Raw genomic sequence first — 12,776 nt, 5'->3', positions numbered from 1 at the left:
TGTGGTACACACACATACACGTACATACAAACACACATACTGCCATACACTTTGTTGTATGAGTCATGTGTAGCTCCTCCACGGTGTGCGACGGCAAACATTTTCTACCTAATTAGATTCTCTGTCCATTAAGATTGCATCTCTGCTACAATAAACCTTTTTTTTTTCTTTTTCTTTAGTTCTCCAACTCCTTTCTATGACTCTTTCTCTTTTTGTGTCATTTCCGAGCTTGTTCTCTCTAGGTGATCTTTAGCTTATCTCTAATAAATAGGATCTTGTTGAGTATGTGTACTTTTATCATAACTATTATATATGACCATTCATCGTTTATGTCACGGAATTACATTTACGTTTCTCAGTCCTTTCTTGATAGAAGAAAAGCTCCGTACATTTGTGTTTTGTAAAAAAAAAGAATAATATAGTATTTGCTCAAACACTCCCTCTCTTTTGGCATGTATGATGTGTGTGTGTGTGCGTGTGTGTGTGTGTGCGCGTGTGTGTGCGTGTGTGTGTGCGCGTGCGCGTGTGTGTCACACAGCCACCATCGTGGTGAACGAGCTGAACTGGACGGCCGGCCTGGAGGAGGTGTTTAAGAAGAACAAGGAGGAGGACCCCTCCCTGCTCTGGCAGGTGTTCGGTTCTGCCACCGGATTGGCCCGCTACTTCCCAGGTACGCCGCAGAACAGCCAATGAGGTCGTAGACTCTGACCTTCCCAGAGATCAGTGGTGGAGATGTAACACGCTGGACCTCTTTGTCATGGTGGATTTACTCAGAGCCCACACACAAACACACACACAAATATGCTCCAAGACCGACACCCACACACACACACACAGACTTGTGCTACACACAGGGCACTCCTTTGCACATTACACGGACACACACAGCCTTGGTGAGTGGTGAGTCAGGGTGGTGGTGTCCTGGAGGGGGACAGGGAACCCTCCAGGAGGGAGGCAGGGAACCCTCCAGGAGGGAGGCAGGGAACCCTCCAGGAGGGAGGCAGGGAACCCTCCAGGAGGGAGGCAGGGAACCCTCCAGGAGGGAGGCAGGGAACCCTCCAGGAGGGGGGCAGGGAACCCTCCAGGAGGGAGGCAGGGAACCCTCCAGGAGGGAGGCAGGGAACCCTCCAGGAGGGAGGCAGGGAACCCTCCAGGAGGGAGGCAGGGAACCCTCCAGGAGGGAGGCAGGGAACCCTCCAGGAGGGGGGCAGGGAACCCTCCAGGAAGCCTCAGGAGGCTCCTCTGACACTGGGACTCTTCTGACCTGGGACTCTGTCTGAGGGGGTTAGCCTGGTTAACATTAGGGGTCTCTAATGCTATACAACGTGTCTAGTAATTGAATCAAGATAGAAACACTACTGTAGGTGTGTGGCTTAAACTTCACAGTCATGGAATTTGAGGTTTAGTTGAAGGGTGAATAAGCATTTGAAATCATTAGACTTCAACAGTGATACTCAGTTTAGGATGTTGCCTTTTTAACTAACAGAATGCAGAAGGTAAAAGTGAACAATAGTTTTTCTGATGTATTAAGCGTATCTACTGGATCCCCACAAGGTTGTGTTCTTTCACCTTTTATTATACATTTTGTATACTAACACGTGTCAAAGCCTACATGAAAATAGAGTTTTTATTAAGTTTGCTGATGATACAGTCATAGTGAGCCTGTTACAAGGGGATGAGTCTGACCATGGTCCAGTTATGGAGGATTTTGTGACTTGGTTTGATGATTCTTATCTGCAGTTAAATTCTACTAAAACAAAAGATATGATTATTGATTTTAGAACTTCTACTGTAGATCACGTTACCACAACTATTAAAGGACAGGTTGTGGATCGTGTGGAGAGTTACAAATACCTAGGTATAGTCATTGATTCCAAACTGACATTTGATTTGAATTGTGAAATGGTCTGTAAGAAAGGTCATCAGCGTCTGAGTTGCCTTAGGAAGCTTGCCAAATTTCACATTGACAGACACATGCTGTCATTGTTTTATTTTGCTTTTATTGAATCTATCCTTGTCTTCCTTGAGGGTTTAGGTTGGTTGAGGGGCAGTTCTATGGGCATATGTGAAGCCCTCTGTGACATGCTTGCGTGTAAAAAGGGCTATACAAATACATTTGATTTGATTTGATTATGTCATTTTCCATTGTGGTGTGGTATGGGAGTCTGTCAGTGAAGAACAAGAACTCCTTATACCAAATTGTCAAGTGGGCGAGTAAGATAATAGGAGTAAATCAACGGACTCTAGAATACATTGTATACACTGTACAGTTGTACAGGAAGGCAAGTATTATTTTAAGTGATGAGCTGCATCCCTTAAGTAACGGGTTTCAGTTACTTCCCTCGGGTTGCCGGTTTGTGGTCCCGAGATGGAAACGAAACGCTACAGGAATACTTTTGTTCCTGCGGCAATTGAGGTTTTAAATAATAAGAGGAGAAATGTTTTAGTATGCAATAGTTCGTTAAATACAAGAAGGGATATGCATGTGTTTGGTGCAGCCTGTCATGATGTTATTAACCGGTATATTTGTTGTGAATTGTTGTGTCTTGTATGTGTTTTTTCTGGACAACGAAATTCTATTTATCTGGAAAACAATTTTACCTACGGGTACGACATAAAGCTACCTTGACCTTGACCTTGGCACAGGAAACAGGAAACAGGAACCCCAATCCACACGCCACATCCAAACAGCATCCAAACTGTTTCGCTCTTGCAACTGACCTTGCGTTTTTATTTTTCCCAGCATCCCCCTGGATGGACTTGCGGAAAACGCCCAATAAGATCGACCTCTACGACGTCCGGCGGCGACCGTGGTGAGTCCAGACGATTATTATGGGATGTTCCCTCGTTAGTCTGAGTTCCCCCCCTTCCCTCCGTCTCTCTCGGTGTCTCGGACTGTCCCGTCTCTCCTGTCGGAGCAGGAAGGGTGCTCTGCATAGCAAACAGCCTCACTTAAAGGTTATTGTCTTCATCTGTCATTGCATTACATTTACATTTAGTCATTTAGCAGACACTCTTATCCAGAGCGACTTACAGTAAGTACAGGGACATTCCCCCGAGGCAAGTAGGGTGAAGTGCCTAGTCCAAGGACACAACATCATTTGGCACGGCCGGGATTACTAGCCCGATTCCCTAACCGCTCAGCCACCTGACTCATTGACCTTTGTAATCTTCCATTCAGCATTTCAGATCTACTTGTGTGTTTGGTTTGCTTGGGAAAGAATTGTAGGGTGTGTGTGTGGCCATACTTGCGTGTGTGAGCGTGTGTGTGTGAGCGTGTGTGTGTGAGCGTGTGTGTGTGAGCGTGTGTGTGCTGGCTCCAGCATTATTCCTCTGAGTGTTCCTGCTGCTGTGTTGTCCCAGGTACATCCAAGGAGCAGCATCGCCTAAGAACATGCTGATACTGGTGGACGCGTAAGTGCCGACTTATGATTCATCTTTAAAGTCAGAATCCATTTAATTTCTCAAACTCAAACAGTGACTACACACACACAAACACATATCTGTCCTGCTGATTCGGACGGACAAACGTAAAGACAGAATTGTGACGCACGCAAACCTTGATTTGTTCGTGGGATTTTACGTAAGAGTTGGGGAGGGATGTTTTAGAAGAGAGGGGGAGGGGAGAGGGGGGAGGGAGACAAACATGTTCGTGCCACTCAGCAAAACATCATCATGAACTCAGAATTTAAAAGGAGATTTTTATTTCATATGTACATGACCTGTAGGAGTACTGATGGTTTCTAGACCCTTTCAAGAACAACCTATATGTCAAATGTATATTACCATGCACTGTTACATGATGGTATTACATGGCAATAGGAATTTTGCTCAGAAACTTATGTTTTGCAGGTGCTTTCATTACACAAACCACTTTCTGTTATCCTAACTAATACACTGTCATTGTCTGGCATGGTGGCATCTGAACAAAAACCTACTGAAGTGTATACGTACACCAGAGCTGTCAAATGATACACCAGGGGAATAGCCCGTTATTTTGCTGGTGTTGTCTCTGTATTATAGTGATTTGTCTAAATTAGCGATGAGTCTCTGACATGGCACGACAAGATTAATAACCATCTGGAATTGTTTTGCTGGCATCGTGCTAACACTGAATGACTAAATGAGAGAGGAACGTAAGACATTCTTCCCTTTAGCTCTTCCCACTGCACCAATAATTACAGAGTTGGATTGACAGGATATTAAACATCAAAGCTGACTTTGTGCCGCCTAATTGGAGGGAAAATAAAAGGAACTGTTCTCTTCTATAGTTTCATTATCCCCTTTCTCCTCTTTCCGTGAAACCAATTTAGTGAGATATTAATAGATAATCGACTACTAGCATATTGAACTTTAGGAGCTGAACTTGATATAGGATGTCATTAAGGAAGATATTCTCACTTCCACTGACGATGTGAAATGGGTCTCAGATTCAGTGTCTTTTCTTTTTGCATTTCATGTGATCATGTCAAGACTCGAGATAGATTAGATTAGTCATGGTTATAAATGTTGAAGTGCTCCTAAGGTTGGCCTGTTAGCTTTGCTTTTGTTTTTTTGTTCTATGTGGCCTAATGTATCAGCATTTATCAGCACAGCAGTCAGAAGACTTGAGTTTCTTCTGTCCCATGTTTCATCACAACTGTTTCTCGTTCTCAGGAGTGGTAGTGTCTCAGGGCTCACCCTTAAACTCATCCGGACCTCGGTCAACGAGATGTTGGAGACCCTGTCTGACGACGACTATGTCAATGTTGTTTACGTGAGTATCTAAGCATCTAACGCTGTTTTGGTGGAGAGCGATTGGCTTGTGTTTGCTCACTCTGTGTTGTGTGTGTAAATGCAATGACAACCTTGCATGCAGCGAGTGTGATAGTCGATAACAGCAGAAGGGGCGGGGCTCCAATTACCGTAGTCTCGGGGACGATGAAAAATATGTTAGGGACAGTTCAACACAGACTTTGGGACAACCAAAACCTTTTCTTAAAATCATTTTTTTCAACCTTTCAAAACTTTTTCCCCACACAGTGAGGAGGGAGGGGAGAACAGAGAACCCTAAAACAGTAGAATAAAGCAGAGTACAGTAGAGTACAGTAGAGTACAGTAGAGGACAGCAGAATAAAGCAGAGTACAGTAGAGTACAGCACAATAAAGCAGAGTACAGTAAAGTTTAGTTTAGTACAGTCTTCATCAAGTACTCATCAATGATGCAAACCTATTTGTGAAAATGTATTTTCAACCTTCCAAAACTTTTGGGACATGGGAAGGGTTAGATATCTGGCAAAGGACATTAAAATACTGATCTTATTCCCATCCCACACACGAAAAGCTGGAATTTAATAGAAAATGCCAAACATAGACATTATGCTGGCAACTCAATTTCCCCAGAGTTATGAAACGTCTTCCTGTCTCTCAGCCTCTCCTGTGACTCCTGATTGGTCCCTGTGCTTTGATATATAGAGGCTCTCCATCACCCCCTCCAAGCCCAGCTCTCAATGTCCTCCCAATTCATTACGGCAAAAAAAAAAAAAAAAGAGTTTATGTTGATTGTTTTGCTCTCTCAGCCTCTCTCCTCACTCTCTCTCTCTCCTCACTCTCTCTGTCAGACTCCCTCTCTCTCTCTCTCTCTCTCTCTCTCTCTCTCTCTCTCTCTCTCTCTCTCTCTCTCTCTCTCTCTCTCTCTCTCTCTCTCTGTCTGTCTGTCTGTCTCAGACTCACTCTCTAGGACTCACTCTCTCAGACTCCCTCTCTCGGACTCACTCTCTCAGACTCCCTCTCTCAGATACTCTCTCTCTCTCTCTGTCTCAGACTCACTCTCTCCTCACCCTCTCTCTCAGACTCCCTCTCTCTCTCCTCACTTTCTTTCTCTCTCACTCTCACTCACTCACTCTCTCTCTCACACACACTGTCTCGCTCTGTCTCTCGCTCTGTCTCTCGCTCTGTCTATATCCCTCTGTTTTTTCTCCTCCTAAAGTCCTAACCAGTGGACAAGGACTTGATGCTAATTAATTCAGGGTGGGGTGTTATAAATACACTGATGGCTCTGAGCCAGTGTTTGCAGTAGCCCTCTCTAAATACTTTTGTACGAATGATGTCGGCTTAATAATACGATTATTTTAGCGTGTGTGTTAAATATGTCCTAGTCTTGTGGTTTTGCAGTTGCTCTTCTGCCTAACTATTTGAAAGCAATGAACTTGAGTCTGTGAATATGAAAACAGGGATTCTTGTCTACCTGCAAGTGGAGAAGGCTCCTTACTGCCTCACTGAGCCCATGTACAGATGGTGATGCTGATATCACAGACCCCCAGAGTCACACCCGCCCCTCCTGACACACACACACACACACCAGATGTTCCGAATGTGACAGTGACTCATTCAGCAGTCCAATTACCCAGAAAGCTCTGCTCGTCTGCTTGTCTGTCTGCCTGTCTGCTTGTCTGTCTGTCTGTCTGTCTGCCTGTCTGCCTGTGAATAGTTTAATTGTTGTGTAGTAAAAAAGAGTACACACACGCCCACACACAAGTACACATGTGTACACAAACATATAGTTGCTATAATTCGTGTATTGGCTCCACACACACACACACACAGACATACTTCCAGATGTATGCAAACAGACTACGGTACTCACTAGGCTGTGTGTGTGTGTGTGTGTGTGTGTGTGTGTGTATAACTACTGCTAGGTATCTGTACAGCAGTGTTCTCCACATGTTGGAGGCGTGTAGACTAAGCAGATGTCAGGTATTAATGAGGCATGTCCCAGTCCTCTGTGAGTGAGTGAGTGAGTGAGTGAGTGAGTGTGTCTGCTTGCAGAAATCTATCAGTGTCTCTCTGAATACAAACCTGGGTATTTCAAAGCGTTCACATGAGGTTGTTCACTTCTGCATCATGTTCACCCTTCTCTCTCTGTCTGTGTCTTTGGCTCTTGTGGCTCCAGTTCAACAGCATAGCGGTCCAGGCTGCGTGTTTTGACAATCTGGTTCAGGCCAACATGAGGAACAAGAAGATTCTGAAAGAGGCCGTGCAGAACATCTCAGCCAAGGGCATCACCAACTACAAGGACGGCTTCGAGCTGGCCTTCGCTCAGCTCTCCTCGGTGTGTGTGTATGTTTGTGTGTTTATGTTGGTGATCAGGTATTGCCCTCTACTGGTGATCCTAGACACTACAACTTCCATCCAACTAAGTGTAACTGAACTTTAGAATTTCAGCCTTTTCCCGCTCATTCATACGAACAAAAAATGCTTCCTGGTGTAACGTTGTGGCTGGGGTATTTTTAGGAGGCTTCTTCAAACGCTTTCTTCAGACGTGTATCATCCCAAGCTCACGCTGCTCTTGTTGTGACGTTCCTCACAGATGAACACAACCAAGCACTGCAACAAGATCATCATGCTTTTCACGGACGGAGGTGAGGAGCGGGCGCAGGAGATCTTCCAGAAATACAACCCTGACAAGAAGGTGGGCACAGAAACACAAACGCGTTCTTGTAAATCGAGGTGGTGTCTTTTCGTTTTCCTAATTTATAAAAAGTATTAGTACAACAAGTGAGTCAAGGGAGTCAGATGGCTGAGCGGTGAGGGAGTCGGGCTAGTAATCAGAAGGTTGCCAGTTCGATTCCCGGCCGTGTCAAATGACGTTGTGTCCTTGGGCAAGGCACTTCACCCTACTTGCCTCGGGGGAATGTCCCTGTACTTACTGTAAGTCGCTCTGGATAAGAGCGTCTGCTAAATGACTAAATGCAGTGTGTGTGTGTTTAGTAGATTTTTTTTGTTCTGTTGCTGTGACTTCTAGGTGAGGATATTCACGTTTTCAGTGGGCCAACATAATTATGACAAAGTACCGATCCAGTGGATGGCTTGCAATAACAAAGGTAGGAAACCTCCCATGGACTGATCCAAAGACTATCTCCATCATGTCTGCAAACAAAATCTTCCCTAACATAGTTAAGATGGTTAAGATAGGATGAAAGGGATAGTCTTTGCTCGATGCTTGGCTACCTTCAAGGTTTGTCTAATAACAGGGTCTGTTTAATTCTGTTTACTGTGAGAAGCTACAGATGCATTTTTATGTTATTTTCTTTCTGAAAAACAACAAATCTTTCTCCCTCAGGATACTACTATGAAATCCCATCCATCGGAGCGATACGAATCAACACACAGGTAAATCGTCACCCGGAAACAAACCATATCAAACCCAGCTCTGCAGGGCTAGCAGCACCTTGAGGCGAAGCTCCAGACACTGGAAGGCCGTCAGGCGACCAATCTGACGCTCACGTTTTAGATTCAAGGTTGGAAATAGTCTGCCCTCTAGTGGTCATCATCACCCCTGTTTCTGCTCTTCTGACAGGAGTACCTGGATGTGTTGGGGAGACCCATGGTGAAGGCAGACAAGAAGGCTAAGCAAGTCCAGTGGACCAATGTCTACCTGGATGCTCTGGTAGGTGATAGCAGATCCCCCAACTCAGGATGACTGGTGACATGACACACCACCAGTGAGACAGACACAACGCAGAAAATGTCGATGATTCACACTACATCAAATTCAGATACAACACTGCAAATATTGATGATTCAGTACCAGTAAATTCAGACAATTCAGACATGAAATATAGAGGATTATCCACGACCGGTAAGATGCAACACAGTGTGAGAACTACAGGAAGAAAGAAAACACACAATATCATTTTGTTCAAGTGCACAGGCAGCCCAACGGGGTCTTTCTCTAAAAATGTCTCCCATCATCAAATAAAATACAATATTATTTGTATAGACCTTTTATACAAGCACAGAAGGCTTCACATACACCCACAGAACTGCACCTAAACCAACCTAAACTCTCAAACACCACGTTCAAACTGCATGTAAACAATTGTCCTCGTAAAGTCATCCTGGCCCAGAACAGTTGGATAATGAGACGTGTCCAAATCCAGATATTCCCGTAAGGTGTCGCAGAGTGCACACAGTGACGTAAATGACTTTGAAAGACGTAAACACCAGATATCTGCTTCTGTTGATATCATCACACAACAAGCAGCTTTTTATGGGCGCTGGTTGTGTCTCGACTATGAATAGCTCAAATCAAGTTCGTTATTCTCAGTATGAACCCAAACAACAGATAAGGGCAGTGACGTTTGTCCGAGTATGTCAGTAAGACATGAATTGAGCTTTAAGACATTCTTTTATGACAGATTTAATGCTACACCTCCAGTAGAATAGAAGTACAGCAAAATACTAAAACAATACTTGAGATAGCACCTTTTATACTGTGTGTATCAATACAATGAATTGTGCTACCTTGAAAGTAGAAGAGATAATAGGAAATATTGATGGCTTGTGAGATATTTTCGAATGGACATCTGTATAGTAAAACTATAGAAAATAAAATAACAAAACCCCAGGATAAAAACGAATGTGTTAACTCTACACTTCAAATCAAGCTGAGTTTGGGATCTATTGTTACTATGCTGATTTAAAGAACCTTCTGAACTCATACTATCTCTTGTTGGAGTTCCCGTCTCTTATCCACTGTTTAAGTTCACTCAGAATTTGAACTTGACAGGGACTATTTTGAGAAGCAGAGAGACTGCAGAGTTTGTGTGATAATTTTAGATGTTGACAGCTGGTGTTTATGGTTTTACTAAGTTCACCCGTATGCGCTGACACTGTGTCTCTACACAGACTGTTTAACATATACATCCAGACACATACATTTTAACAATACAAGCACTATGGAACTCAAACATTGAATATCATAGCAATAGCTCTCTGATATGAGAAATCCGAAATGTAAAACATACTCTCTGATCTGATCCTGACAGGAACTAGGCCTTGTCATCACAGGAACTCTGCCGGTCTTCAACAAGACCAACACCAAAGCTGACAAGGAGAGAGGAATGCAGGTAGACTGTTTTTCACTCGAGCATTCTAGAATGCAGGTAGACTGTTTTCCATTCTAGAATTCAGTTCACATTCTAGCTACTTGCTCCGTCATCATAACGCTGAAACCCCCTGAACTGACCGACCTCAGAGAACGTCCATCCCACCTGGGCCAGTTAGATGGCTGTTCTTACTAAATACGTCTTAGTGTGTTTAGAGTCTGCTTGTTGACCTTACAGACGTGTCAGAATTCGTCCTTGACCTGCTCTTTCATCCTCCTGAGAGAATCCGGCTTGTGGTTTCAGACACGTGAAAGCAGTTAGCAGACCGAGACGTGAACACGCTCTCTGAAAACAGGCTCTTAACGCTCTCATCCTTCCTCTGATCGCTGCCTTTAAAGTGGTTTTGATTGGACCTTCTGTCGATCCGGCGTGGTCATTCAAAGCCCGCCCACTCAGTTTTACAGGAAGTGAAGTCGAGGCCATGTTGGACATCAAAAGCGATGAGATAACAGTAGCTAAACGCTTCAAGATGGGTGGATGTACCTCCAGTGTTACTGCAGCTGATCTGGGGACGCCTCGTTAGTGACTCAGGGGGACTGTCAGGATGAGCAGCCTTGCGTCCAGACTGAAACCAGACTCCCGTATTCTTAGAAAAACATTCACACGGCTCAGAGGGACTTGAGTCATGACAAAAGGACCAAACAGTGCTCTGACGAATGTTAAAGGTGTGGGAGCCCGATCACTCAGCGTGCCGCGTCTGCTTTGGTTGTGTCGTTTTCCAGAGGCCGCAGAACCAGCTGATCCTGGGGGTGATGGCTATCGATGTGTCCCTGGACGACATCAAGAGACTAACGCCTCGGTTTACTGTGAGCTGGCCTTCACACACATGCACACACTGTTAACAGAGTGTGCAGGCACTTAGAGCGTTCAGGAGGCTTCTCATTCATCCTCTCTCTTACACACACAGGGACACATAAACACTAAAACAATCTCTCTCACACACACACACACATTCAGAGCTGCTTACCCCTACAAAACCGTACTACACACCACCCAGTACCCTCCCACCCCTCCTGTTCTCTGCTATCCCATCCAGTTCGGACCAAACGGGTACTACTTCGCCATCGACCCCAACGGTTACGTCCTGCTGCATCCCAACCTGCAGCCGAAGGTAAATCAATCACTGCGCTCTTCTGGCAGACAACCACAGCACACTTCACCGCCCCATTAAGCAGCAGTATTCCTGTCAACAAGCCCAGGGGCTGTGCGCACCAGCAGGCTGGTGTGGCTGCGGCCCGGGCCTTGTTTGCTGTGTTTGGCTCGCTTCTCTGTTATCTTTCTAAAGGTCGCTATGGGGGGGTTTTAATTGAAAAATGTTTGCGAGAAGTTCCACTCTACAGAGTGACGATGGCGGAACACATGGAAGCCATGTGTTCCTTGTTGGTGGAACAGTATGTGTTGCAGTTTTCCTGTAAACGGGACGGGTGACACAGAGAATCACAAGGGTTTTTCTGAGTTAAAGAGTGATTGATTGTAAACTTGGACTTGGAATGTGTTGTTAGATAGGCGGAGGTGGAGGAGAAGGCAAAGAGGGAAAAAGAACATTTAACCAAATGTGTCATCGTTCTGGGTTTGTTATTGTTCAGAACCCTAAGTTTCAGGAGCCGGTCACTCTGGACTTCCTCGATGCTGAGTTGGAGGATGAGATCAAAGTGGAGGTGAGAATGAGAGTGTGTTCTAGACGCCTGATTTGCCCATTTTAACTTCTGTGCAAAACAACTTTACTATCCATAGATGGATTAACATTTGTTCATTTAGGAGAGTGACGCTTCTATCTAAGGGACGTACAAATAATGATGTGCTCGTTTCTCTGTCTGCAGATTAGAAAAAAGATGATTGATGGAAACACAGGCAACCACACGATACACACACTGGTGAAATCCCAAGATGAGGTAACTATGGTGATGATGATGGTGATGGTGATGGTTATTATATTGGTGGTGGTGATGATGATGAAGACAGATATCTGGCTGTGTTTGCTCCACAGCGGTACATAGACCGAGGCCTGAGATCATATACGTTTGCTCCTGTGATAGGAACAGACTACAGGTAGGCAACATGATGTAGAAAGTGATAACCTTGCTCCTGGTTCAATAGTGGATGTAGTAAGTGATAACCTTGCTCCTGGTTCAGTAGTGGATGTAGTAAGTGATAACCTTGCTCCTGGTTCAGTAGTGGATGTAGTAAGTGATAACCTTGCTCCTGGTTCAATAGTGGATGTAGTAAGTGATAACCTTGCTCCTGGTTCAGTAGTGGATGTAGTAAGTGATAACCTTGCTCCTGGTTCAATAGTGGATGTAGTAAGTGATAACCTTGCTCCTGGTTCAGTAGTGGATGTAGTAAGTGATAACCTGGCTCCTGGTTCAATAGTGGATGTAGTAAGTGATAACCTTGCTCCTGGTTCTGGCCCCTGTGTTAGTTGGTTGTTGGATCCAACTCCTCAGCACGTGTCTGTAACAGACAGAGTTAGACGCCACTGTCTGCTCTGCCAATCACCCCTAACACAGGGGAATCCTACCCTCTACTCTTATTAGGACAAAACATTGTCATGTTTTCATTTTATACATGAAAGCAAGAGCTCTATATTGAGTTTATTATAATAGTGCATAATACGCTTATTAAATTCATGGAAAAAAAAGACAAGTGTCTAAATGATTTATTAAATGTTTGTTGTGCTGTATGTTTGGTTAAGTCACTCGACTTTAAAGTTTTGTCATGTGGTGTGGATACGGCCTGTGATTTTCTCCAATGTGTTCCGAGTTGGACCGTGAAAAATTGGAAAATGATGTCTCTGTCGCCCGTGTGGCGTTCAAGTGTTCCGCTCTGCATCAGGAGCTCATGTTCACC

General features: G+C 44.5%; 1 protein-coding gene across 1 annotated transcript in view; it reads left to right on the top strand.

The window, feature by feature from the left end:
* Window positions 1-12,776, top strand: part of LOC134037440 (voltage-dependent calcium channel subunit alpha-2/delta-1-like) — a 66,120-nt gene that overhangs the window by 34,444 nt on the left and 18,900 nt on the right. Inside the window, exons 7-21 of the mRNA XM_062482709.1 lie at window positions 539-670; window positions 2,744-2,813; window positions 3,364-3,414; window positions 4,657-4,756; window positions 6,932-7,090; window positions 7,349-7,450; window positions 7,784-7,862; window positions 8,102-8,151; window positions 8,339-8,428; window positions 9,810-9,890; window positions 10,652-10,735; window positions 10,966-11,040; window positions 11,516-11,587; window positions 11,750-11,821; window positions 11,917-11,978. Of these exons, the coding sequence (XP_062338693.1) occupies window positions 539-670; window positions 2,744-2,813; window positions 3,364-3,414; window positions 4,657-4,756; window positions 6,932-7,090; window positions 7,349-7,450; window positions 7,784-7,862; window positions 8,102-8,151; window positions 8,339-8,428; window positions 9,810-9,890; window positions 10,652-10,735; window positions 10,966-11,040; window positions 11,516-11,587; window positions 11,750-11,821; window positions 11,917-11,978 (1,279 nt within the window). The remainder of the gene's footprint in view (window positions 1-538; window positions 671-2,743; window positions 2,814-3,363; window positions 3,415-4,656; window positions 4,757-6,931; window positions 7,091-7,348; window positions 7,451-7,783; window positions 7,863-8,101; window positions 8,152-8,338; window positions 8,429-9,809; window positions 9,891-10,651; window positions 10,736-10,965; window positions 11,041-11,515; window positions 11,588-11,749; window positions 11,822-11,916; window positions 11,979-12,776) is intronic.

This window comes from Osmerus eperlanus, chromosome 17 (assembly GCF_963692335.1).
Source record: "Osmerus eperlanus chromosome 17, fOsmEpe2.1, whole genome shotgun sequence".
Classification (NCBI taxonomy): domain Eukaryota; kingdom Metazoa; phylum Chordata; class Actinopteri; order Osmeriformes; family Osmeridae; genus Osmerus; species Osmerus eperlanus.
This window is presented reverse-complemented; position numbering and strand designations above follow the sequence as displayed.